The sequence below is a fragment of the Pteropus medius genome, unplaced genomic scaffold (genome assembly GCF_902729225.1).
Source record: "Pteropus medius unplaced genomic scaffold, Ma_sr-lr_union100, whole genome shotgun sequence".
Lineage (NCBI taxonomy): Eukaryota > Metazoa > Chordata > Mammalia > Chiroptera > Pteropodidae > Pteropus > Pteropus medius.
This window is the reverse complement of record NW_024342471.1, coordinates 14,885,309-14,912,886: the sequence shown is the minus strand read 5'-3', so window position 1 is coordinate 14,912,886 and position 27,578 is coordinate 14,885,309. Positions and strand designations below refer to the sequence as shown.

Below are 27,578 nucleotides of genomic sequence, written 5' to 3'. Positions count from 1 at the left end.
TGATCTTACACCCTGCAACTTTATTTATTTACTAGCTCTAGCAGCTATCTCATGAATACTTTATATATAAGATCATGTCATCTGTAAATAGAGATAGTATTACTTCTTCCTTTCCATTTTCGTTGCCTTTTATTTCTTTTTCTTATCCAATTGCTCTGGCTACAACTTCCAGTCCAATACTGAATAGCAGAGGTGAAAGTGGGCTTCCTTGACTTGTTCCAAATCTTAGGGAGAAAGTTTTCAGTCTTTTACCATTAAGTACGATGTTAGCTGTGGGGCTGTTTTGTAGGTGCCTTTTTATTGTGAAACAGTTGGACTTTGTCAAATGTTTATTCTGCATCAATTGAGATGACCATGTTTTCTTTTCCTGTCATTCTAGTAATATGGTGTATTACATAGATTGATTTTCTTATGTTGAACTACGCTTGCATTCCTCAGATCTTCCTCTTTTTTCACTTAGGCTCTCATCTTGATGGAGCACATCCTCCAATGGCTTTCTGAGGAAAGGTGCAGAGGAGGTAAAAGTTTGAAAACTATTATGTTTGAAATGTTCTACCTTCACACTTGATTGACAGCTTGACTAGGTACAGAATTCTAGGGTGGAAATAATTTTCCTTTGAAATTGTAAAGACATTGATCTATTCTTTTGCTTCCAGCACTGCTGTTGAGAAGTTCGGTGCTATTATGATTCCTGCTCCTTTGGATGGCACCTGTTTTATCCCCTCTGGAAACTTTCAGATTTTCTCTTCATTCTCTTAATTCTAACATCTCACAAAAATGTAACCGGGTATCATTGCTTTTACATTTATCATGCTGGGCATTCAGTGTGACCTTCCAGTTTGGAGACCAGTGTCTCTCGACTCTGAAATTTCCTTTTTAAAAGTTCGTTTTTGTTTTATATAATTTGTTTTCTCTGTTCCTTCTTATTGGCATTCCTATTAGTTGTACATTAGACCTTCGGATAGTTGTCTAATTTTCTTACTCTTTTTCATTTTTCATCTCTTTGTCTTTTTATTCTTCTTTCAGGACAATATCCTCAATTTTATCTTTCAACTTTTTCATTGAATTATTTTATCTCTGCAAACACATTTAAAATTTCCAAAAGTCCTTTCTTGTCTCTCAATTTTTCTTTTCCTTTTATTTTATAGCAGCATGGCTGGTAGAGGATTTAGCTTCAGCTTGACATTTCTCCACCTGAAAGTTTCATATGATTTTAAAAACTGAAGGCTTCATTGAATTTTCTGCCCTTGACCATGCACGAACTGTCAAGGATCAGGCCCTTTCACACTGTTCTCCGAGGGTTCTTTTGCATTGTGTCTATTTCTCTCTGTAGATAGTACACCTGTTCATCTTTATCCTTTGTTTCTAATCTTTAACATAGACTAAAAATGAGGTTCTTTGGGACCCTCAACAGCAAAGAGAATGCTTTATTCTCTTTAGTAATGGTACTATTGCTATTCACTTTGTGTTTTCTCAATATTTTACCATGAAAATAGAACAGACTGACCACATCTCATCCAGTTGTTCCAGTTTATTTAGTTGTTTCAATACACTGACAAAACACACCACATTTTGTTTGTAACTTTTTCTCCCTCAAGAGTTAAGTCACTTCATCTTAAACCAGAAGATTCTCTTAAAGAACACACACGTGTGCATGCACGCACATGTTCACACACGCAGAGCAAGTACAAAAAAACCTAACTCCACCAAAGTGCATGTGAATGAAAGTGCAAACAGGCTTAATTTTCAAACTCTGGGATCATTCTCTCTGCTTCGGAAATTAAACAGAAAGTCCTCACTGGCCTCGGCCAGGACTGGGTGAGGCTGCTGGGGCCAAAGTGTACATGGTGCCTGCTATTAGCGGGTGGGGCAGAGGGCACATGGCGCCGGTGCCTGGTGCCAACTCCCTCCCTTCACTGTGCTCCCAGGTCAAGGTGTGATGATCTCGTTTGGGGACAGGATGAGGGTAAAAGGGTAGTGGGATGGAGAGAAGGCAAATTTCTTTCCCCTTTTTTTCTGATTTGGTCTCTTTCCAGAGTTTGACATTGGTGCAGAAAGTGCTGAGGCCTTAAAGTTTGGAGGCCTGGGGACCCCTTCCTCCAAAGCCCTTGGTCCATCCTGTCTTTCCCATAGGCAAGCACTGGGAGCCTGGCTGGCAGATACACATGGCAAAGCCATCCCGGCCCTGCTCCTTACAAATGTTGAGGTCCCACAGCACAGCTGTGGGTACCTGCTTCCTCTCCTCACACCACAAGGCGAGTGAGCATCTCTCCTTGGTTTCATAGACAAGGAGACGAGGCCCAAAGGTTGGTTAAGTTTTGCCACTACCCAAGCAACCAACATAGAGATGCTCAGACTTGCTCTGCCTTACTCTTGGCCGAGTGAGCACCAGTGCAGCCTCTGTAAGCCCAACCCTCAGCCCGAGGCAGGGCCTGCCCACCCTCTTCCCAGGGAGGTTGTGCTCAGAGTTGCCTCTAAGGGCCGAAAAGGAAGGAACATTTGCAGCCCTGCCCTGCTCTTTTGGGGGGTGGGGGTGGGCGGCTGAGCGGCTGCCCTGGCAAAGCTGTCTGCGCCCCTGTGAGAGGGGGCTCTAACTGGGCTGGGGCGGGAAGTCAACAAAGCTTTGGGTTTCCTTCTTCCATGGGAAAGATAAAGCTTCGCATTTTAACAGTAATAGCCCTTAACATTTTCCCAGCACCTAGCCTCACATAAGCACCTCATCAAACACTTCTGAGAGTGCCCTACACACATACCCCCCCCCACACACACACGTATCACATGACAGAAGGGGTCTGGGGAAGGCCCCCCTGGCTCCACACCCTGCAGGCCCATCTCAGCACCTAGGGCCACGGGAGCTTGGAAGCGGCTGCTCCCCTCCACATGGAGCTGGTTCTCAGGCTGGAGGCAGGTTTGGCAGTGGCTCCGTGGAGGCTAGACCCCCACTTGGACAGAAGGTCAAAGTCCCAGAGTCCCAGCAGTGCAAGACAGAGGGAGAGTGGTAAGAAAGGCTTAAGGGACCTGGAGAGTTCAAAAGGTAGAAGAATTCACCTTCCCAACTCTCACCTTTAAGTGGTCTTTGTAAAACTCAAGAGCGAGACATTTAAGGGATAGATCAATGTGATGTTACAGGGGGACAGCTATAGCTGTCCCCAACCTTTCTGGCATCAGGGACCGGTGGTCTTGTGGGAATCTCATGCATGATGATCTGAGGTGGAGCTGAAGCAGTGATGCTAGGGCTGGGGAGCAGCTGCAAACACACGTGAAGCTTCACTCACTCTCCCGCTGCTCACTTCCTGCTGTGCAGCCCACTTCCTAACAGGCCACAAACTGGTACCAGTCCACAGGCTGGGGCCTGGGGACCCCTGTGCTAGACAGAGTGCTCCATTCTCACGGCAGGAGGCCTGACAGGCAGAGGTCCTCACCCCATGAACAACACCTTGGCTGAGACCCATAGCCACACAAAAGGTTGCTATGTCCAGCTTTGGGCACCACCATGCCCACTAGAGCTATCCATCTGGCCAAAGACCCGAGATTGTCATGTATTCTTGGGCTGGCCTCGGCTACCTAGTCAGCCGGGATGACTCCTCCCCACCCACAACACAGTAAAGGTGTTTCGGGAACATCTGTGGAACCTTAACCTCTGCTGCTCAGGTGAAACACTCTTAACTGCCTTCTCTGCTAGAAACAGGACTTGGCACAGGACACTAAAATGCCAAGTGATCCAGAACTGCGCATGTTTAAAAAGGCATCTTGGCTCAGAATCTCCTGCTTCTGGGTAAAAGGGAAAAAGGCAGCCCGAGACTCCCTGGATCCTATGGAAACACGTTTCTGAGGCTCACCCACCTAAGGGGAAGAGCCAGTGGGGCCACAGTAAGGGTCACTGCCCAGTCAATGAGGCAGCAGAATGAGGGAGGCAAAACTAGCAGACAGAAAGGGCGTCTTTGTGAACAAACGTGTTTGTGGCAGGGTCACTTCTTGGTAGGTCTGGAGGTCACATTCTGGAAGTCACATTCTGCCCAATTGTTCTTAGCTGCTGAGAAAAAGACCTTTTGGTGCTAAAACCAGTTGGCTAGAGACATGGGGCTGCCACAGGCAGGGTACCCCTGACCTACTCCTTCAGTAATGCTCCCCCAGCCCTGTCGTACCCTCACTGGTGTGCCTGGTGGCAGACGAGCTCCTGGACTTGGGGGCTGGGACGCCATCTTCCCCAGGCTCCTCTGCTCCCATGTACCTTGTAGGAAGCAGTCCCGGAGAGGAGAGGGACCACCCCGGTAAGATATAGAGGCGGGTGGGGGGCACAGGTAGGATGAGGAACTCAAGTTGAAGAGGAAGCATCAGCTGCGGAGGGAGGCCCAGCTCGTGCTGGAGGAGGGCCCAGCCCTGAGCCAGTCACTTTAAGGTGTCATCGGCATTTTTGAACATGAGAATGGCGTTATAGATCTTCAAGGCTGGGCCCAGCTTGACGCTCATGATCTTCACAATGTCCGCCTGTGTCAGCAAAAGGAAGGCCTCGCCGTCAATCATCTGAGGGGTTGGGGGAGGGAGGTGGAGAGTGGAGAAGGCGGAGCGGGTCATGGGGAAGAAGTGATGAAAGGTGGGGGTATGTGAGGGGAGGGGAAAAGGAAAATCGAGTCATACGGGGAAGGGAAGGAGGAGGGAGAGGGGAAGAGCGAGGAAAAGGAGAAAGGAGAAGGGAGGGAGAAAGGAAAAAAGGAAGACAGCAATGGGGACAGAGAAGGAAAGAAAGACATCTACCGGTTTCCCCACATTCACGCACGCGCACTCTCTTCCTGCGGACTAATATGGATTTCAGTGTGCATTTGCATAATGTTTTCTGAGTCCTCGCTGATAGTGGCTTCAAAAAACCTGCTGTCACTGTCCCCACATGAACCCACTGGTCAACTTTAATGCTGCTAACAGATATTGTAGGCATTTTGATGCAAGACGTTGGAATTAAGTATACGGTATGATCTATGAGCTATTTTTGAGAGAGACAGAGAAGTTGAATTGAATCTAAATCTATTCGAGCCTTTGGATCTGATCTAACTTCTAGTTTATAAGAAATACAGGCATTGTGGAACAAGTAAGCGACAGACGCCGCAAGGTAGCATGAGATAAATCCAGAAGGGCACACTCAGCGAGACTTTTTTTTTCAATGGTTCCTGTGCATCACCCAGAGATATCTCACCATTGCAACTGCTGAAGCAGATTCTATGTTCTTCGAAGCAAAGATTGGAGTCGGTGGTCTAGCAGGGACAACATAAGGGGACAATGGGATTATTCCAGAGCATGCAATGTTCTATGTGTGCTGGTGTGTTAAAATCAGACAAAAGGTCATATTTGACCTTGAAGGTAGAAGAATTCAACAGGAAAATGAATTAAATGAGCCAAATGCAATAACCCACAGGAAAAAATAGCCTACGATGCTGTGGATAGGACCAGGGACTCTCCCAGGTGGAGGTAACCTGGAAAGATCCTTAGAGAGCCACATCTAAATTGTTTAACAGATGCCAGGTTTAAATCCGTAACCAGTACTGTCAAAATCTGATTGAGAAGACTTCTATGCTATCACAACAGAAAAGCATGTTCCACAAGGAACCCAAGAAAAAGGGACATTCAGGGAGCAGAAAGATGCCAGTGTTTATTGGCTGCACAGCCAGCAAAGCCTGCTGGCCCCTCTCTGTCCCCTCTCCTCTGAACTCCCATCAGACCTCTCTCGGAGCCCTTATCACACACGGCCAGAAGCAGCGATTTGCAAGTCTGACTCCCCTACTACACGGGGAGTTTTAAGAGCAAGAACTTCTTGTTTATTTCTGTATCCTCATCACCTAATACTGGCCAGGCACAGAGCAGATGTTGATAATTATTTGCTGAATAAATTCAACAAATACACCGGGCTAAAATAAAGACTATGAGAGGACTGAGCAGACTTTCCTTAGAACCATCTATCTGCTTTGCTCAAATTCCCGACGCATGAAGCATCTCTCTAACGATCAGTCTGTGTCCAGGATGGACAGCATCTTGACCAGTGTCCCTAAATTGCCCGGCCAGAGAGAGCCCACTCCCCAGAGCATGGTCTTCCCTGGGGAAACTGAAGATGTGGACCAGACCTTGGAGAAAGCAACCATCAGGCCCCGCAAAGGTCCTTCTCTACACCGAGACTCCATCTGATGCTGACGGTCCACCAGCATGCCTTCCCCACTTTGCCACTGCTTTTTTGTGTCACGGACTATGCTGAACTGAGACATGCAGCAGATGCTCTTAGGTAAGACAGCCCTTCTCCCAAAAAGGGGACAATGTGTAGCCCATCATGGCCTAGAGGATCAAATTTTGAGTGGCTCTGCAGCTGGCTGAACAGCTGTACTCAAAGGGCATTCATCATTGACCTGATGGAAGATCTCTAACGGATGCCACGCGGTTCTGCTCTGTCTCTTTAAACAGATGGGGTGAAGACTTGGCTTTAAACACAGAAGGCTTAGTTATTAAATGTACAAGTTAAGTTGTATGAGGCTGGAAAGGCTTCCTGATATCAAAGATGACAGAATCAAGATTTAAAACAATGAGACTATGAAACCAACAAGATAACATTTAATAGGGAGAAATGTAAAGTTTTACATTAGGTTAATTAAAAAAAAAAAACAGTGGTACAAGTAACGCACTGGAAAATTGGTTAGATTATAATGGATAGTTGATATAAAAGGCACCTGGAAACTTGCATGAACCACAAACTGGTGTGATGTGGCTATAATAAAGCTAGTGCAATTTTAAGTTTTTGCTAACAAAAATATGGGGTTCAAATAGAAGAGAAACTACCCAAATGTCCATTAACTGTGAGATACTGATAAAATAGAGCACTACTCAGCAATAAAAATGAAAAAAAAAACTCTACTGATATACACAACATGAATGAACCTCAAAAACAGTACATTGAATGAAAAGAGACAGACAAAAACTGAGAATGTGCTATATTTGTATGAAGTACAAAAGTAGGCAGAACTAACCTGTGGTGCCAGAAATTAGAACAGTGGTTACCTGTGAGGGTGGGGACTGGCAAAAGGGGCTGAGAAAGAACTTTTGGGTATGATGAAAATGTTTTATACTTTGATTAACGTTCTGGGCTCAGGGTGCGTACCTTTCCCAAAACCTGTGGACGTGAACTTTTAAGGTGGGTGCATTTTGCTCTGTGTACATATTATCTCCACTTAGAAACATCGAGATGTCGGTTCATCAGGGATAACAAACGTCCGGCTCTGGTGAGTGATGTCGATAATGGGGGAGGCTGTGCATGTGTGAGGCAGGGAGCACACGGGGGATTTCTGTACCTTCCTCTCAATTTTCTAATGTGAATCTAAACCTGCCTTAAAATTACAAAAAAAAAAAAAGTCTTTAAAAACAGAAACAGAAACCACCTCGGGGAGCAGCAGCCGAGCGTGTTCCGTGTCGGTCGGAGGGCATCTGAAACACGGGGCACGGCCCTGGACACACGCACTATGAAAAGATCACCCATCCAGAAGGCAGGGCAAGCACCCAGAGCAGGGGGGAGGGCAGTGAGGGGACACCGCCACATAAGGGTCTGATGGAAAACTGGCTGTGTTGGGCCTGGATAAGGAGATTCTTCCGGAGAAAGGGGGCAGACTTCTTTCTCATGAGCACCCACCTGGAGGGGGCACCTACGGGGAGCAGAAACGACACTTTCCTAGGTGCTGGTGGGGGTGGTATTCTTTGGAAGGAAGAGCTAAACAAACTCAAAGGTCCCTTCCAGTTTCAAATTCTACAAATTAGGAGAGTCATGACAAAGTGCTTCATATAAGGACAACTACATATTAAAAGTCAGAAGTACCATTGATTGCTCCCCCACTGTATCAGTCAATCTGGTATAATGATGTGATTTCTACGTTACTCTATGTTATATATAGGATATTGACATAAAATAAAATATATTACTCTGTGATATTATAACATATATACTAGTGGTATAATTATACTAGACATTCTGGTACAATGATCCGTTCATCGTTTCCAGTGCTCACAATGGCCCCGAAAGGTTGTCATCATTGTACCCACTTTATCTCCGTTTTACAGAAAAGAAGATGCAGGCTCAGGGGCAGTAAAGAGCTCAAATTGGCGGGACTGGGATTCAAACCCAATCTGTCTGCAGAGCTAGTGTTCTTTCACCTACAACTCACTGCTTCTTGTCTTTAGCAAGCTTTGGGGTCTTGTTTTAAGTGTACATTAGGATCCTTGGAGTAAATGGTAATACCTGTGCCATTCAAAATACACTTTAATATATTGACTGTCACTGGTGAAGCTAAGTTTGGAAAACAAAAGACTGGGTAGAGAGCGGAGGAGTGAATGGAATCTGGTCTCCAGGATGCCTTTTTCCTTCCTGAGGACGGTCTGAGCACGGTCCACACTAGAATTTTTCCCAGAGACGCGGTCACTGACTAGTCTCACCCAGCTAGGACAATAGAGGGCCCTCCCTAGCTGGTGGCAGTGCTGGTGAGGGCACCTGCTTCTTGCCATCTCGGTGAGGGACCCTTCTCCGTCCCCACTCTGCATTTGCACCTTACTTACTTCATCTTTGAAGAGTCGTGCTTGGTCCTCACAACCTGTCAGGGTCTGAACGAAGCCGAAGACCTTGGAAACCAAAGAAGACATGTTGCCAAGGGGACGGGGCCTTGGGAGTACAGGGGAGAGGGGGGCCCTGGTGCTTTCTGGGCTAGGATAGTGTTGCTTTTACTTATCACCTTTTTTTTCTTACTACAGAGATCCTTGTGTCTCTGTGCTATGAGGTGTGCAAGTTGAGGGCCCCAGCTCCTGAGGCCCAAAGGGGCGAGGCAGTGGTGTCAGCGGCAGCGTCCAGCTCTGCCTGATGGGGGCCATTCCTGAGGTCTCGCATCAGGGTGTGGTGAGAAGGCAAAGCGGGCGCAGAGGAACGGGACTCACCTCATCGATGGTCCACTTGGCGACCGTGGAGGCTGAGATGCCCGCCACCCCTGGCAGGAGCTTGCAGTGCTGCTCCCAGCACACTGAGAGTGAGCGGTCAGGGTGGGCCGACAGGGCTGACATGAAGAGAGACTGGTGCATGACATCGGTCGTTAGTGCTAGAAAGCAGAGGCAGAGGCTGGCAGGCCAATGCTGAAGACTAATCTGGCCCCCGAAGCCCGCTCATCCCCATGCCACTCGGGAGGACCACGACCCCCTTCCGATAGGCTTACAGAGCCAAGAGGGTAGTCCAGGTCGGACTCCTCATCCGGGGCTCAATCCTTCCGGGAAAGTGGGTTCCTCACCTTACAGACTCTCAGGTCGGCTGCTGGAATGGCCCTGCCCCCCTCCCCCTGAGGGTGCATCACCCCTGGGCCCGACCAGGATGTTCTCCTGGAGCTGCTACAGCATCCTTGCACCCATCTCTAGATCCCCTGCATCGAAATGGCCCCCAACATCCGAGCAAGTTCTGTCCTGACATCAGAAGCCCATTCTGTTTGCCTTCCTTTTCTTAAGTCCTGCTGGGCCCTTACTAACTTGCTCTTTAATCCTGAGTAAATCGCGTGGGCCTCAGTTTCCCAACCTGTAGATGAACAGGTTGGGTAAGGAAATCTCTGCTGTTTCTCGTTGTTCTTTCAAACAGCTGGCACTCAGGAGGCTTGAATGGCCCTATAAGCAGGAAGAGCACAGCTAAGTTCTGTCCTCTGCAGGTAGCCTTCTCCATGGAGCTGTTTACCAGCAAACCCTGGAGCCCACTCTGAGGATGGGTGAGAAGTCTTTTCCGGAACACAATCCAGAGTGACCAGTGTCCCCTCTGTGAGAGAGACAGCTGGTAGAACACGGGAGCCCCGTACAGAGGTCAGAGACCTGGGCTCTGTCCCCTGCTCTGTCCCTGAAGTGCTTCGGGCCCTCTCTGGACACAGCCTCCGTCTCTGGAAGACTTCACTTCTCTAGCTCTCAGGGTGATTCTGAAATGAACGTGATAGGCAAGCGCCCTCTGGGGGTCAGAACGTGGCCCTGCAATGGAAGCCGACCAGCTGTACCACAAGCGGGTAGAAGAGGGAGGTACCCACTGCAGTCTCACTCACAGGAAGTCCACACTCTGAGGACTTGGAGGCAGGCCAGTACCCTCCTCACTTAGGCGTGAGGTTGCAGGAACTGCCTTCCATTTCCACAAAGAAGAAACAGTATGGAACAACAGCAAGAGGGAGTCAGGCAAGAGATCGGGACTAATAATAATTCCAGCGGGTTACTGAGCACTTTACGTGACCATCTCATCTAAGCCTTTTAAGATTGACACTGTTATTACTGGCATTTAACAGATGAAGAAACTGAGTCTCAGAGAGGTGGCACCACCTTCTCAAGATCTCACAGCGTGTAAAAGGCAGTCTGACTTCAGGGCTGTGCTTTTAGTCACTATGCTGTATACTGCCCAGGTCACAGAGTCTGTTCCTGAAGAACTGGAAATAGCCTGGGTCCTGCCAGAAATTGGGCTGTGAACCAGATGATTTCTCATGGTTTCTTCTCGCCTTAAAATGATGTGCATTCGACTCAGCTGAGGCAAGATCCACAGAGCTCTGCAATGTATCAGGCCCTGTGCCACTGGCTGAAGATGTGAGATGAATTCAGACACAGCAGAGGGCTCAAGCACCTTGTCCCTCTCCTTGGAGTATGCTATGGGCTGAATTGTGTCCCCCCATATTCATGTTAAAACCTTAACCCCCAGTACCTCAAAATGTGATTGTAATTGGAGAAAGGGCCTTTAAAAAGGTGATTAAGTTAAAATGAGGTTATAAGGGTGGGCCTTAATCCAATCTGACTGGTGCTTTTATAAGAAAAAGAATTTATGATACATAGAGAGACACGGGGGGTACACGGGCATAGAGGAAAGCCATGTGAAGACCAGCGAGAAGGCAAACATCTGAAAGCCAAGGAGAGAGGCTTCAGAAGAAATCAAACCCCTGCATACTTTGATCTTGAACTTTTAGCCTCCAGAAGTGTGAGGAAATAAATTTGTTGTTTAGGCCACCCAGTCTGTGGTGAAGCTAAAGGTGGTTGAGAAGTGAACTGACATTTAGATTAGGTGTTTTATGTCTATTGTATCAGCAGCACGTAGCAGAAGAAGTCAGGCCAGGGTTCGAATGTCAGTTCTGCTCCTCACAAGTTACAAGGTGAATGACCTTGCGCAAATGACTTCTCTCTCTCTGAGCCTCCCAACCCTCTTCCCTCAAGAGGAGAGAACGATATCCACATTACAGGATGCTTGTGAGAGTCAGTGACATTATGTGTAAAGAACGTGAAACAGTGCTTGGCCTGTAGTGGGTGTTCAGTAACCCACTATTATTTCAGGTAATTGACACCTGAAAGGCAGTTACCATTCGTGTTTTCAAATGAGAAAACTGAGGCTCAGAGATGTTAAGTGACTCGTTCCAGGTCACACAGCCAGAAAGCGATAGCCATGGACTCCCTCCCAGGAAACCTAGACTAAGAACAGCAGAGCCGGGGGCATCATCCTGCCTCACAGTGGAGAACCAGAGGCCCAGAGAGGCTCTGTGCCTTTCCCGCAGACTCACAGGAAGGCCATGGATGAAATGCGACCTGAGGTCACTCAAGGCCCTGTCTGTGCTCCCGCCACTGCTCTATGCTCCCCCAAGCATCTCAAATGAAGAGATATGGCCTCCCTTCCAGTTTCTCTTCCTCGAGGCCCTCCATCCCAATTGTAAATGCTTTATGGTTGGACATGAGAGTAAACGACCTTCAACTTACTTGGGAAGTCTTCTTGCGGGATCTTCCGATACTTTGGAGGGCGTCCAATCCTGGAGAGAGAGGGACCAGGTCCATGGCAGGGAATCAGCGCTTGGCCTGGCCCAAGAGGACACGAGGTCCTGCACCCTTGCCCTCCGCACCGGCCATGATGGCGAGGCTTCTTCCTTAGGGAGAAGCCTGAGAGGTTCCTCTTACGGGCCGAGGCCTCTGTGTCGGACAGCTCCGCCTTCAGTCGGCTCTGGTTCCTCTCAGCCAGCGGGCAGCCTGAGAGGCAATGGTGAGCTGTGAACTTGCCTGTGACATGGCCAGAGCCATCACAACCAGGAGTAGGGCACTTCCTGGGGAAGGAGAAGGCTTAGGTTGAGCCGTATCCACTTGTTTCCATTAGCCCTCCCCAACTGTGGCCCCACTCCAAGGGTCTTGGTGAACTCCGACTGGCCACACACGGTAGGTGTAAAGCAACCACCTCTGAACAATGCTCTTAGCAGGAGCCCTGCCCTCACCGGTGATGGAAGCTGTACTTGGAGGTCTTAGTGTGAGGCAGGCTCCGATAGCTGAGAGGGGGACAGCCCCCAGGAGAGGCAGAGCTGGGCTCTCTAGGTCCTGGAGCAGCAGGAAGGAAAAGTCAGCACAGGGTCCTGGGGGAGAGGGGAATGGAGGGCATGGAAGGAGCAGATTCCGCGGGGAAGGTCAGCGCTAGGAATTAGTTTCCCAGGTACAGGCACCCTGAGCTAGACTGTGACACTCCTTCCTGCTATCGGATATCTATTCCCCTTTGGGGAATGAGGGCGTGGCTCTCATACACTCAGGTTAAACCTGCAGGCGATGCCCTGTTCCTTGGGGAGAAGATACACTCAGAACCGGGGTGGGCACAGCTGTACCCAAAAAGCCACATCAGGCAGATTCATGTTATTCTCTGTTAGTTTCCCTGTTTCACCCTCCAGACTCTGGTAACTTTTTTTAGGCTCTGTCCATGCTCGGAGAACATTTGAGACGGATCAACACCCCATGTGAGGCAGATGTGGCAGCAGCAGGGAAATAAGGGGGGGGAATGCTGAGGGTGAGACCCGGGGCTGAGCAAGCCAATGACCTGACCTCTAACCCCTGCCTGCGGGACCGAGATTTTATTTAACGGAGCCAGCATTTCCTTAGCACGTGTCATGTATTCTCCATGTGGCTCTGGCAGATGCTGAGAGAATTTCTTGGTGTGTGACTACTTTCTGGGCATGTGTTCCCAAGTGAGCTTCCCCTCCACACCTGGACACCCTAAACCTCACAACTGGGGAAGCCAGAAGCACTGCTTAGTGTAGCAGAGACCTCTGAGGCAGGGAGGATGGGGGATCCCAGGGCTCACCATGGCCACCAGAGCCCTCTGTGTCAGACCTGGGCATGCTATTAAGGGGGGGGGTGGTGGTCAGAGCTGCGGGGGATGGGGCTGGACATCAGTAGGAAAGGGTGAGAGTGCTCCAGGGGTACGCACGAAGAGGAGGCTGCAGGGGATGCCCTGTCTTGGAGCACCAGCCAGCGGGGTGGATGTCGGGGTGGTCAGCATCAATCCAGAAGTCATAGGCATGACTCCAGCCATCAAAGTGGAGCTGGGGAGGAAAGGCCCTTGGAGGTCAGGTGTTCCCCGTGGAGCCCAGCTCAGCCAGGAGGTCCTCCAGACTCCAGGAGGCTCTCCCCATCCCTGGGGCCTGTTGGAAGCGAGATCCTGGATTGGGAGAACCAAGGAGCCAACCCCACAATAATCCACCTTAGCTGCCACATTTTCCAAGGGCTTCTTCACTCATTAAGTTACCGTCATCTCCCATCAATTCTTGGGTAGGACAAGGATTATTAGGCCCATTTTATAGATGAGACGGTTAAGGCTTAAAAAGGGGAAATGGCTTGCCCAAGCCCACAGAGGTAAGTCATGTATAAGGCTAGAATGAGACCCAAGATTTCAGCCTCAAGCATAGAGCCCTCTTCCCCGCAACGTGCACCTCCCCTATGTCTGGCTCGTGCCATATCCTTGACCTCTAACCAGTCTATAGAATTCCTATCCAACTGGCTTGTTCATTCCCCTAGCCACCTTTATCCGATGATCCTCCACATCCTCCACACTGGCCACACGAATCAGTGCTGGGTTCCTGCGGTCCACGGCCTCCAGCTTCATGTTGACCAGAAAGTTGTGTGGGGGTCGCTGCAGGGGGACAGTGGCCTTCAGGCCAAGGCCCAGCTCAGCAGTGCTGAAGCCTCAAGAAGGGACTCCAACTGCTATGCCTGGGAAATTGGGGCCTGCCAAAAAAGGGAGGCCAAGGCCACATCCTGGCTGGCCGAGGGTTCCACACCTGCCTGAACTCAGCTCTAAGGGCAGAAGAGCCAACTCACCACCTTGAAGGCCCAGGCGGGAACAGCAGAGGCCCCAGTCTCTTCCAGATATTTCTCCCAACAGAAGCTATCTGGGTCTGGGTAGTCTAGAGGAGAGAAAGAGAATAATGTGTAGGCACCCAGGCATACTGGGGGAGCTCTCTGCCCCCTAGCAGGACCAGGAGCACGGAAGAGGCAGAGGCCCAATGGAGAACAACCTGTCCCTACATCACCAGAGCCAGCTCTCTGTAGGGAGCTCCTGAGGCAGAGGGGCGTTAGACAGAAGCAAGCACATCACCACCTCGCAGTTCACAGGGCTGTCCGGGAACCCTGGCTCCCATCTCCCTCCTCAGCCCTGTTGTTCTAGGTCCATCCCAGCCCCATCTGAGCCTCTACTGTATGTGGGCCAGCATAATACCCCAAGAGGAAAGGACAGAGTCTCCACACTGGACTCCTGCGTCCCTGCTTGGGAGGGCCATCTAACTTTCTTCCCTTACACCTCCACCCAGTCAGGGTTTGACGAGATTCTCCTATAATCAGAGGGTTCTCAACTCTCGGGCACAGAAGCTGAGGCTCCAGGACACATCTGTCCCCCTGCCCTGGCCCTAATGACCCAGCTAATGAGGTACTGGGTCAGGGGTGTGGAGCCAGGCCTGGGAAAGGAAGCTTGCTTAGGCTGCAGTTACCTTGTGGAGGGGTGAGGGGCTTTCCTTGCTTCTGGCACCAGCCTACCGGGTGGATGTAGGGGCTGCTGGGATCACACCTGAAACCCAAGAATGTTTCACTGTCCCACATGAAACGTGGAGGCCTGAGCCTGCCGTCCCATGACAGCACGGTGTCAGGGTCCACTCCCATTCTACTTCTTAGTGAGAGTTAGACAGATGGCTGATGAGAAAGTCAGAAAACTGCAGTATTAACTAAAAACTCTAACACCACCGTGATATCAAGGGAAAACCATGAATCACAGGGGTCTGTTCATCTTAACCCTGGTGTTTTTAGGTGATACATCTAATATTGTATTATTTCTTATAAAATGGATAAAATCCACAGGACAGTCAATTATGCCCCTGAACAAATATGAATGCTAGAGCTGGGGGGGCACCTCATAGTGCCTGAGGTTTGAGAGCCTTGCCTCCCACCCTCTGCCGCCCCCTCACCCCCCAGGCCAAGTCTGGGCCCTCCCAATACCAGTAGTCATAAGTATCGTCCCAGTTGTCAAAGTGCACCAGGAAGCGGCTGTCCACCACGTCGGTCACACTGGCCACACAGACGAGGGACGGGTTCATGCGATCGACAGCCTCCAGCTTCATGCCCACCTGGAAGCCCAGGGGTGGGGGACTCTGGAGGCAAGAAGAAGGGCTGCCACGGCCAGAGCCAGGCAGGCTAGTGCTAGTTCGGGGCCTACCAGCGAGGAAAGGAGTAGGTTTCCTAGGAGCCATGCTGGCGGTTGGGGGCTGGGATAGGGGACTGGGGTGGGGCAGATGGCGGGCGGAAGAAACAGGCAGAATTGTGAACCCCTAGCCCCAAGTCACACAGAATCTTCTGGCCTCCACGGTGTACTCAGAGGAAGCCTCACTATGGCAGAAGATGAGTGACTGGCAGGCGGCTACCCATTCACCCAGAGTGTGCCAGGCTGAGGACAGCCTCCCCGATCTGGCGAGATAGCTGTCATCATCCCCATTTTATTAGTTAAATAATTTGTCCAGGACCACAATGCTAGTCAATGTTGGGACCAGGATTTAAACAGTTTGACTTAAAAGTCCGCATCCCCTGTCACACTAGCGGGTTGAACCCCACCAGTCACTTGGGAACCTGCAGGTATGGTCTATGGGGCTGGACTGAGGGTGGGGCATAACTGCCTGAACAGTACGATGGAGTCCCTGGCCCATGGGATCCTGGACTTTTGATATGGTGAGATTTTTAGAGGGGGTTCCCTATGTCTCTCAGCCCTTCTGCTTGGTATTACAAGATACTTAAACCGCTGGATAAAGCTGCCAGCTGCCTCGAACAGAGAAAAAGATAAGGGATGAGTTGTGGGGATAAAATGGGAGAGCCTTGATGTCGGGCAAGACAGGAGAAAGCGGCTCCCAGGATAGAGGCTTGGACCTTACACCAAGAACTGCAGGGCGAACTGAAGCAAGAAATGAGAACGATGACATCTGAGAGCCCAGGCCAGATGGTGGGCCAGAGTTTCTGTCCAAGGGGACGTGCAGAAGAGAGGATTTCTATAGAGGGAACTGGGGGAGAACCTATGGCCGGCTTTCTCCTCTGGCCTGGTCTGCCCAGCGTGCCCCTCCCATGTGGTATGAGATCAGAATGGAGCTGAGAGCTCTCCTCTGATGAGGCAGATCCCCTGGACTGGCTGCAGTGCCTCTGTCCCCGGGGCAGGTGTCCACTCTGGCTCAGGGGCACTCACGTGGCTCTGGTTCACAAACAGGTGCTTGGGGGCAGCCTGAGCTCGCGTGCTGCGCAGGTACTGGCTCCAGCTGAACTCCTCCTCCTTGAAACCTAGGCCCCTCAGAAGGGACGAACAGAGCGCCGTGCAGACAGAGGCTGGGCTGTGGCGAGGGCGCCCCACATGAAAGCAGCAGAATCGAGCAGGCCTGCGGACCTCACAGCCCTCAAGAACCTGCCCAAGGACCCCCTGCTAAAGCAGGACACGACCTAGGTAGACACTCGAAGGGCAAGGGCAAAGCGGAAGCCTTAGGGCCGAGTCATAGCAGGAGGCCATGAAGACAGGCTGGTTGTGCAACCCGGAAATGGAAGGGGAGACCGCAGCAAAGAAGGACTGGGCCTGAGGGCCACAGCCTCACCGTGACCAACCCGGCCAGGCCTTACCTTTGAGGGGCTGTAGCTTGTGTCCAGTCTTCTCGAACCAGCCAGCGGGGTGAATGTCGGGGGAGTTGGCATTGATCCAGAAGTCATGGCACTCAGAATACCCATCAAAGTGCAGCCGTAGGCGATAGCCACACACCTGGCCCCATCAGGGGGAATCACAAGGACTCCAATGGCCGCAGACGCCCAGGCCCGTTCCCTCACCTCTCATGCCCCACCTGGGGCTCTGATGCTAGCAAGTGCCCACGTCTCTTTGTTCCCGGGTTTACCCCCATCCTGAACCTTGTCCCACACTCTCTTTTCCTGCAGCGAGAGCAGTTCAGGTACTTGTGAGCCCTGAGTTCTGGGTACAAGACAGACACATTCTATCACATCCTCCTGCCCTTCTGAGACCTAGACAGAACCCCGAGGGCAGCTACCAGGGTTCAGGCCTGCTCAGCACCCCAACGACCCTCTCTCTGCTCCCTATGCGCTCACTGCTCTGGCCTCACTGAGCTGATGGCAGCTCTGTGAATGTGTGGCCCGGTCCACACTCCAGAGCCTTGGCTCACTTTGCTGCTTCTGTCTGGAACACCCTACTTATTCACAACTCATCTCTCAAGACTCAGCCAAGGAGGCCCTTCCTCTGTGAAGCCTCTCCTGCCACCTTAGTGCCTCTAGGCTCATGTCTGTCCCACACCTGTGGTATGTTACTGATGTATTTATCGAGCTGATCCCCACATAGCTATGAGCTCCTAGAAGACAAGGACCTTGTGGGACTCATGCCCTTGGGATCTCCTCCTCGAGTCCCCCTGCCATTGAAGTATACACTCATTCAGTACCATCACCACCCCTCACGCTTGGTCTGGTTTTTGTTCCTTTTTTGGCTTTCTGTGTGTTCCACCTTAATCCCTTACTAGATTGTGTGCCTTTGGTGGGCAGGGCAGTGTCTCCCTCTTCTGAGTCCAGGCCCTCTGTGCCTTTGGTAGGCTCCTTCAATCTACCCTGAGAGACATCATCAGAACAGAGGTGCAAGCCTCAGCTCACCTCGGCCACGGTGAGGATGAAGTACATGGACGGGTGCTGAGGGTCGATGCCTTCCAACTTCATGCCCAGTCTGAAGCCGTTCTTGTTGGGAGGGACCGCCTGGTACTGTCAATGCACAGGTTGGACAGGACCCAGTTTCCATCCAGCCTTACCCTTACCTGGTAGGCTTGGGGTGAAGGAGCTGCCTTCAGGCCCCACCTGCCTGGTACTACCAAAGGGATCATTTATTTGGGGGTCTTCGGTGAAGAGATCCAGAGGGGGACAGAATAGCTCCCAAGGCTGAGTCAGGGCTGAACTTAAGGGCTTCCCTTCACCCAAATCATGGAATAATTAGTATATGGAACTGGACAGAAGGCGTTGGAATTCAAATGTCTACAGGCTCAGTGATGGGTGAGCCTGGGGTCCTCCTCCGTATTTCTTCCCACCCTGGAAGCCCCTTATGGTGGGCCCTTTTCTACCCTGGGCCCCTAACCAGTCTCTCCCCTTTCCATTCTGACTGTCCTTTAAGAGATTTCAGACACAGAAAACACCAGAAGGCCTGAGTTTGGTGGTGAGTCCCTCGATTGGGAATATGAGCACTTCCTAGGTGGAAACTGTCCCACTCACGTCCTGGAAGAGGCTGACTGGGGCAGTGATGGCCTTCTGCTCCTCGAGGTAGGGCGCCCATGACCAGCCTTCCTTCTTTTCTCCCGACACTGTGGACAGGAGACAGGCTGACATGGGCAAGTGGAGATGGTAATGGAGAAGGCCTGAGGGCCAGAGCTGACTGTGAATATACTTTGTTCCATTTTTCTTAGAACCAAAGGTTCAGAATGAGGACCCACGCAGCAAGGTCAGACCAGTGACCAGTACAGACTTGCTCACACCACCAAAGGAAGCAATGTCATGGGATGCCATTAAAGCTGTTCAAGTCGTTGGATATCAAGCCTGGCAGTGAAGCCTGCTCACAACTGAATAGAGGATAAACAAACACACGATATAACCCCCGAGAACACATATACACTAATGCACAAACCAGAAACATCATCTTTCTCTCAGTCCCTCTCTCTCGCCCACACACTAACTCACGCTCATCTATATATGTACAACACACCATCACAACCGAAACCTACCCTCCCAGCCTCACACCTCCACACAAATATATATACCCGCATCACATAAATATATATATACAGGCCACCATACCAGGCTGGCTGCTGCTCCACTCTTCACTTTCTGGGTGCTAGCAGTGGGTTGTCCCTCCGGATCCTTTCCTTCTTCTTGCTTCTCCTGTGAAGGCGAGTCTGATTCCAGCTTCCTGTCCTCATGGGCTGGGGAGAAGCCCCAATCTCTATTCCTGGCCCCTGCCTAGCTCTCGGACAGGTGGAATTTCTCCTAGGCCATCAGCAGGAACACAGCTCCGACAGACAACCCCTTAGCATTTGGGCACAGACGCACATGAGCACGCACCCCCAAATTATACAACCCGATTACAATTCTCCTTCTTCCCAGGTGGGAAAACAGGACACAAACAGCTGCCCTGTGCTGATTTTGGCTGCCCACTGGAACTTTCACTCTGTCTCTTCTAGCTCCTCTGTAACCAGAGCTCTGAGCTCCCTGGCCTCTGGCCTAGTGACTGGGCTTCAGTGACAGGGCTTACCATCTGCAACACATGCATCTCGGGTGCAGGTTCGTGTGAGTGTGTCTCAGCCCTGACACTAGGCTGAGATGGAAACCCCAGAAAAGCAGGAGAGTGATTTATTCATTACTCTCCAGCCAGGTAAAGGGCCTGACTCAGGATGAAACCCCAAAATAAGAAGAGTGAGTCATCAGGTGTCTTTTCTTGCCCAGCCCCTGACCTGGATTGATGGAGGGGATAGTGGGCAGCAAGCCTCTAGCCTTCCCCTCCCCCTACTTCCTACCATGGCGTCTGGCTCTGACTCCTCCTCGGATGGGCTCTGGTATTCCCTGTGCTTCCTCTTCTTCATAGGTTTGAGGAGCTCAGAAGTGCTGGTGCAGGAGGAATTTTGGCCTGAGGCGTTTTCCACTATGACTGACCTGAGAGGGAGGGGCAGCCTGAAGGAAAGAACCACCAACCCATGCGGCACCACCCAGCCCCTCTCCTAAGCCATGAACAGAAATGGGGCTTTGGCCTAAAAGCAGAGCAAGTAGAGCAGTAAACCCTGCCCCTTACCGCTCCTGGAACAGCTGGGGGCAGCCGTCATTGGAGGAACCAGGATCCGGACCGGAGCCTTGCTGAGGCTCACACGCCTGGCACTGACAGGTGCCATCATCCTCTGGGGGGTCCAGAGGGGGATCTTCCGGAGGGTCCTGTGGGAGGTCCGCTGTAGGGGCCAAAGGGTCCTCAGGCCACCCCATCCCAACCACACCCAGGCTCCGCCCACTTCGGAGCCCGGGACCCCTGAAGCCCTGCCTCCGCCTCGGTCCCACCTCCTCGAGCTCCCCTACTGGTCAAGCCTCCCCCTTCTCCACTTCAGGACCAACCCTTGGGCGCACGTGCAGGAACCCGGAGCACGCCCCCTCAGGTCCCGCCCCCGACCGAGGTCCCTGAGGTCGCTCAGGCCTAGTTCCACTCGCGCAGGGTCCCAGCTCGGGGCCTGAGGCTCCTACCCGGCTGTTGGGTTCCCGCATCGCCACCTCCCGCCGGGGCCTCGCGAGCTTCGTACTCGGCCACGCCTTCCCGCCGCAGCTCAGGGCTCGGGGGCTGCTCCGCTCCCACCATGTTTAGTGGCGCGTACTCGCTTATCCGGAACTGGAGCGCGGGAGGTCTGAGGACGGGGACTCGAGTACGGGCCCTTGACCCACCTCCACTCCGCACGGTCCCCCTCCCGGTGCCTTACTCAAGCTACGACCCCAGAGTCCATTTCCCACAAAGCACGCCCCTAGGACCCCAAATGTCTCGTGCTCAGAGCGCCTCACTCCAAGACATGTCCCCAGAGTCCCTCACTCAAAGCCCCACCCACCGAATCCTTCGTCTGGGCCAGCCTCCCCCGTTATCCGCCTCAGGCCCCTCCTCCGGGCCCGCAGACCCCGCCCCGCAGCTGCGGTTCGCTGGGCTCCGCCAATCCCCAGAGACACTGACCCGCAGGCCACTCCCAGGAGGCGGGGCCGCGGCCTCGGTCCACTCCAGCAGCCGCACTGTGCTGGCACTGGAGCTGGTCGCCGGCCCTGCGCTTAACTGCGGCAGAACGGTGGCCGTGGCAGGTTCGCTGCTGGTCACTCGCTCCGGGGCGCTCACATGAATCGGCTCCCGCGGAAAGCAGGACACATCCAGGGCACTGCTGGGCAGGCCAAGGGTGGCCGAACTGGCTGCGAACAGATATACGGACAGATACGACACAGGTGAGCTCTGCCGCAATCCTGCCATGCATGTGTGTAGGCAGGAGAAAAGTATCATCTCCTCCCCAGGATCCACACCTGCTTGGGCAGGTATAGGGATGCTCCTCCTCCCCAGACCCCTGGCTTGGCCCACCTGGAATGATGAAGGCAGTAGTAGGCAGGTGAGAGCTGGAACCTGGGCTGTCTCTGGCCACCAGGTGTACGCTGACCTCCCCTGTGGGGGGCCCCTTCAGTGTCCTCAGCACCTCCATTTTAGCATGTCCCTCCATCCTGGTAGGCCTACATGCAGAACATAACCCCCAGGGTGATCAGAGAGGGAGCGGGCTTTTGAGAGGAGCTGCCTACCCTAAGAGAAAAGCCTCAGCCCTAGGGTAGTAGGGTGTCTTAAAAGCCCAGCATCAAGTCTGGCTCCTGCCGTAACCAGGTCACCCAGGTGAGGGCTCTGGCCAAGCCTTGCACTTCTCCCATTCTCATAAGATGGGCATGTGTGAGGGTGCTTTGTAAACTGTGACATATAGAACTGATTCGGGGAAGTATGTCTCAGGCCAAAGTTCTGTCTGGCCATCTGTCTTCATGACATAGCCCAGGCCAAGTCCAAACTCCCCACTTTGTCAACCGCACCTCCATCCCCACTAGAATCACTCCCTTCTCCCTCTGGGGACTCAGAGCCCTCAAGCACCAGGTTCTCCCTCACTGTACAGGTCCATTTTCCTGGGAGGTGGTATTTCCTGACCACATTCTTTTATGCCCTCCTGTCCACCACTCCCTCCCCAAGCACAGTGGGCACTCGAACATCTGTCGAATAAATGCATGCATCTGAAAAGCAAACAGGAAGTGTATGAGAAGCCAGGTAATGCATGATTTTGCTTTAATAAAGAGGTGGTTGAACAGGTAAATATGGGGGGGGAGACCTAGTGACATAACAAATATACTTAATATCTATCATTACTTAACTGCTCAAATGTGTCGGCCAGTGTCCTAGATGCCTTACCAGCACTGCCCAGTAGAATTTTTCTGTGATGATGGAAATGTCCTATACCTATACTATTCAACACCGTAGCCACTAGCCACGTGTGGTTACTGAGCACTTGAAAAGCAACTAGTGTGACTTGAGGAATGGAATTTTTAATCTTATTTCATTTGAATTAAATTTAAATAGCCACAGCGGCCATATGTATTGGACAGCACAACTTTATACATAATTACCTGTCGGCTCCACCTCCCAAACACACCTCAAAGTCTGACCACTTCTCTCTATCTCCATTGCCACCATGCTAGTCCCAAACACCATCAGCTCTCCTTGGACTGCCTCCTAAATTGCCTCCCAAACCATTTCCTTTCTTCCTCTCCTGCTCCCTACAGTGTATTCTCCAGTAAGAGAGAGATTTAAAATTGTGAATTGCATCACATAATTTCCCTATCCAAAATTCTTTCCTAGCTCTGCATTGCCCTTAGAATAAAATCAAAGTGCTTTACCCTACAGAATATAACCTGTCTTCCTCTCTCTGGCCTCATCCTCCACCCTCCTCCCCATGTCCTCCACTCTCGACAGGCTCTGGTTTCCTTCTATTGCTTGACACACATTCCCACCTCAGAGACTTTGCCCTTGTTTCTCCCCCTGGAATGCTCTTTCCCAAGCTCTCTGCTTGCCTGCCTCCTTCCCATCCTCCAGGCCTTCGCTCAGTGGTCACCTCTTCTGAAGTCTTTCCTGACACTCAGTTTAAAGCCACACATCCCTCACCCCTGCTCACTACTTCTTATCTCATGACTGTGTTTATTTCCTTCACCTCCTTCATTATTTATTTGTGTTTGATCAGTCATCCCCACATAAATGTAAGTTCCATGAGGGCAGACATTATCTGTCTTGTTCACTGCTATATCCCTAGCACTTAGAATGTTGCCTGGCACACGTAGGTGCTCAATAAATTTGTGTTGGCTTTCAGTAATTTCAATTTGTTATTAAAAAGCATCTGGTTGCTTTAAGGTGTTAGCAGTACTTGACAATGGCTTCTGGCATACAGGTTAAAAGAAAGAATGTGGGCCTAGGCTTAAGACAGAGTTAAGACAGTTTGAATCACCTGTTCCACCACTTCCACCACCTAACACCTGTGGCTCTGTGTAAGTAGCTTACCCTATCTTAGCTCAGTTTCCTCACGTTTAAAATGAACTGGCAATAGTATCTACTTCAAAGGGCTTTGGTAAAGATTAAAGGAAAAAATATGTGAAATCTTGATACCAGCAGGCCTTCAACAAATACTAATACACTCTTTTTTAACAGAAATTTTAGGGAGCTTCGTAGCTTATGGCCAGTAACATGTAAACTACTTGCTTGCAAAATCAGCTTGTATTGGTCACTCTCTCTCCCACCCTCCTTCCTGCTGTTCTTATGCATTCATTTATTTCCCAGCTTTTCCTTCCTAAAATACAAAGTCCATCCTTCATATCATATGCCTACCATATTATAATTAGGTAGGCAAAGGTGAGACATATAACCTGATTAAGGCAACACTCAAACCATTTAAAATTTTTAATTTAATTAAAAAATTTTACATTATAAAATAGAATTTCCTGAATTTCAATTCCAAATATTTTGCTTTGCACAGCTGACATACTTGTACCATTTTAAGTTCTTTTTAATAGAGTCAGTCTTTTTATTCAAAATACTGGTGGTCATTAAGAGTGAATGTGGTTAGTCTTGAAAGAATTCCATTCTGTTTCAAAACGTATCATATGTTTCAGGTCTATCAAGAGTGGCCGACAGGACTGCCCTTCTCTTCAGGTTTGCTGCCTTTTCTTCAGCACACATTGGAGGGTCAACTAAGTGACAGCAACATTCTGTGCTCTGGGAATACAGTCTCAAATGAGACAAAGTGCTCTCGTGAAATTTATATTCCAGAAATAGGGTTAAGGTTGGAGATATAAATTTGAAAACCATCATGTATAGATGGCATCAAAACCCCTAGGACTAAGAATAAAGAAAAAGCCTTGGAGCTCACCACTATTTATAGGTTGTGAAGTGGAAGATCTAGCAAAAAAGGTTTAAGGAGCCTGCAATGAAGTGAAAGGGAACACAGAAGAGTCTGGGCTTCTGGAGGATATGTGAGGCAAGTGTTCGGGAAAGTGGGACTGCTCAATGGCGTTAAATGCCACTGATAGATTAAGTCAGATGAGGGCTGAGAGCTGACCATTTTAGCAATAAGGAGGTCATCCGAAACCTTGATGACAGCTATTTCAGAAGAAGTGTGGACACGAAAACCTGATCGGACTGGGCTCTAAAGAGAAATCATTGATTAGTTCAAATTTTATTGAGCACCTACTATATGCCAAAGCAATGCAGATTTATCAGTGAACAAAACAAACACCTCTGAATGCAAGAGTCTACATTCTAGTGGGGAAACTGACTATAAGAACCGGTCCTGTAGGAGAATGTGAGAAAACAAAGTAGGAACGATGGGTCTAAAATTTTTTCAAGGAGTTGGAATATGACGGAGAGCACGGAAATGGAGGTTGGAATTTGGAGAGTGATGTGGTCTCAAGAAAGGGGTTTTTGTTTGTTTTGTCCTTTAAACTAGGAAATGTTACCAGATGTTTCTAGCTGACCAAAATGAGCCTATAGAGAGGAAAAAACTGACAGTGCAATAGAAAAAGAATAGTTTTAGATATAAGGAAGAAGCCATGTCGAGACCGGTTATGGAAGTTTCATACAGGCTCTTGTACGTATGATATACTTCACAATAAAACATTTGAAAGAAAAAAAAAGAACAACTGTAGAAGACAAGTCCTTGAATGTGCAGGAGGAGAGAGAATCTAGAGCACCTATGATATTGAAACCCGTCACATGTGGTTATGGGCTCCTAGCTACCAGGACCTACTGTTTCTGTGTTCTTTCTCACCAACTAAACCACTAGATTTTCTGAGGCCTCACACTGCTGTCTCTATGATTTGAATTCACCTTTCCTTTACCACTATCACCCCTTAGATTTGCAGCATTTTCATAAGCATCAACCTACTAGGTCCACATGGCAGCACAACATGTCGTATGGCTCCCAGGCCTGAGCCAGGTGCAAGGAATCCGTCCACTCCTATCCCTGCAGCTTGATCACACCTTCAGAACCCCGCTTCTTTAGCTTCTGCACATGCTGTTCCTTCTTCTTGGTACCTTTCCACATCTCATATTTCTAGAAAATTCTAATCATCCTTCAAGATCCAGCTTGAGTGACACCTCTTTTCTGAAACCTTCCCAGAATCCACCCCCACAGTTAACCACTCCCTCTCCTGTGCTCCACTCCACCACAATCTAACTATGCATCAACAGTTAGATTGTCTGTGTCTCCCCCCAGAAACAACAGGGCGCCTGGTGTGCAAAGAGCCTAATCTAGAGATTGCACTCCACAAATAGCCACTGAATGAATGAATGAATCAGAGAGCTGAGAGTAAAGAGTAGTCAATAATGTAAAAGAAAAATAAAAGGCACTGAAATTCATAAACGGCTTAGCCATTCTTGTCTTAGGGACTAGAATAGTATTTCCTCCTCCTGTGCTGCTCTGGGGCTGGGAGAGGAGGAGATAAAATGGGAGGTCCCAAGGCTGTCACTAGAAGCCCTCAAGCTGTCAGCTTCTCTCCCAATTGCCCTCAGCCAGGGGAGCTGCCTCGCCCAAGTGCCCTCTCCTGGAAGCAGCTATCTCCCGACTAGTTGATTCCGGGTATATAGGCCCTGCTCCCTTGCCTCAGTTTGGGACACCTCTGCAAGGCCATCCCAGCTCCAGAGCTTCTCTTGGGACAGGCTGACTCCACTGTTGAGACTGCATCGGCAGTTCGATTTCTCCCTCTGCCCAAACACGGTGCTGTCCTCACTCCTCTACGGGTGACATTCCAAAGGGCACCCCAATAACCAGCCCTGCACTCAAACCTCCCTCTCAGAGTCTGTTTCCATGGAACCAATCTAAAACAACCGTTGGATCCCCAGCCCAGTGCGGTGTCTGGCACATAGCAGATGCTCAATAAATATTTACTGAACGAATGTGCCGTGTTTATTTTCTCCTGGTCTGTCGGCCAAGGTTTCCCCCACCCTTTGCCCAAGCCCTCGTATACAACAGACGCTCTATAAATGCTCTCGCTCTAGGTGTTGCGGGTGGGGGAGCTAGTGCTCCAGACGAATACTCCCGACGCGGCTGGGACGCCCTAGGGGGTGGAAGTGGGGTTCAGGATCCAGACCCGCCGCCCGCCTTCCGAGTCCTCACGGGACTAGGATAGACGGCGGCGGTAGGGGAGGTCACTGATCTGTCAGCCTCGCAGAATGACTACTTTTTAAAACGCCAAAATGGCGGAATTCTTTTTATTCTTTCCCTTTACAGCCAAAAAAAAAAAAAAAAAAAAAAAATCATCATCATAATCATCATCCAATTTTCCGTTATAAAAATTGGAAATGAACGGAAGGAAAGTTTGCCAAATGACCCATTTCCTAAGAAAACCACAACCCCGCCCTTTACTACACCCTTCTTTCCATTAATGAAAAACTCTTAATTGATTGCATTTCTCTAAAAACGAAGCCTCCTCCCTCCCAGCCTCCAAATCTCGGCCGGTGGCAGCACAGCGGACGCGCCCGCCGGGCCCTCCAGACCCGCACCCGCCAGGCCCTCCACTCCGCCCATACCCCTTCCGCTCCCGCTCTCCCGAACCTCCTCCCCAGCCCCGCCGCCCGCGGGAGACGCTCGGAAGGATCGCGCACCCGGGCCGCGGCTCTGAGCCCTCGCCGTGCGGGGCGGGGCCGGGTGGCGCAGCGATCCCTCAGCCCCGGGTCCGAGGCCAGCGCCCGCGGGCTCCCTACCTGCGAGGCCAGCCTGTGGCCGCCGAGCGCTGAGCTACTGTCCGAGCCCCGCGCGGTACGCGCCTGCGCGCACTGGGGGGCGGACCCGTCTCCCTGCAGGACGCGGGCAGCAGACGGCGCGCCGCACAGGTTTGGGGGACGCGGGTTCCGCGGCGCCCGAGGGTTCCGCGGCGCCCGCGCCCTTTTGCCTTCCTGCGAGGTCTAGCCGCGTGGGCCTAATGTCTTCTCCAGCTTGTGCCGGACTGCTGCGTGGGCGAGAAGGGTCGAGATTTTTTTCTGTCCCCCGCCCCCCTGCATCACAGCAGCAGCGCGCAGGGGGCTGCGGGGACCACCAAGCCGGAAGAGGGAGCCTGGTGGGCCCCCAGGCTGAACAGTCAGTGACCGAAAACGAGGCTGCTGTACTCCAGTACGCACCCCAGACGGGTCGCTGCGCTGTCGAACGCCTTCTCAT

General features: G+C 50.8%; 1 protein-coding gene across 1 annotated transcript; it reads right to left on the bottom strand.

Moving 5' to 3' along the window:
- Window positions 1-1,513: 1,513 nt before the first annotated feature.
- On the bottom strand, window positions 1,514-27,212 carry L3MBTL1 (L3MBTL histone methyl-lysine binding protein 1). Its single transcript, XM_039864360.1, is given in 23 exon segments — window positions 1,514-4,524; window positions 8,575-8,637; window positions 8,947-9,104; window positions 11,752-11,801; window positions 11,892-12,089; window positions 12,255-12,354; window positions 13,232-13,346; window positions 13,823-13,933; window positions 14,122-14,207; window positions 14,787-14,863; window positions 15,289-15,440; window positions 16,517-16,608; window positions 16,939-17,074; window positions 17,962-18,066; window positions 18,568-18,656; window positions 19,147-19,182; window positions 19,185-19,230; window positions 19,863-19,998; window positions 20,135-20,285; window positions 20,572-20,713; window positions 21,044-21,270; window positions 21,434-21,579; window positions 27,128-27,212. Coding segments are annotated over 22 exon segments (2,541 nt in total). The 5' UTR covers window positions 21,570-21,579; window positions 27,128-27,212; the 3' UTR covers window positions 1,514-4,389.
- Window positions 27,213-27,578: the final 366 nt, after the last annotated feature.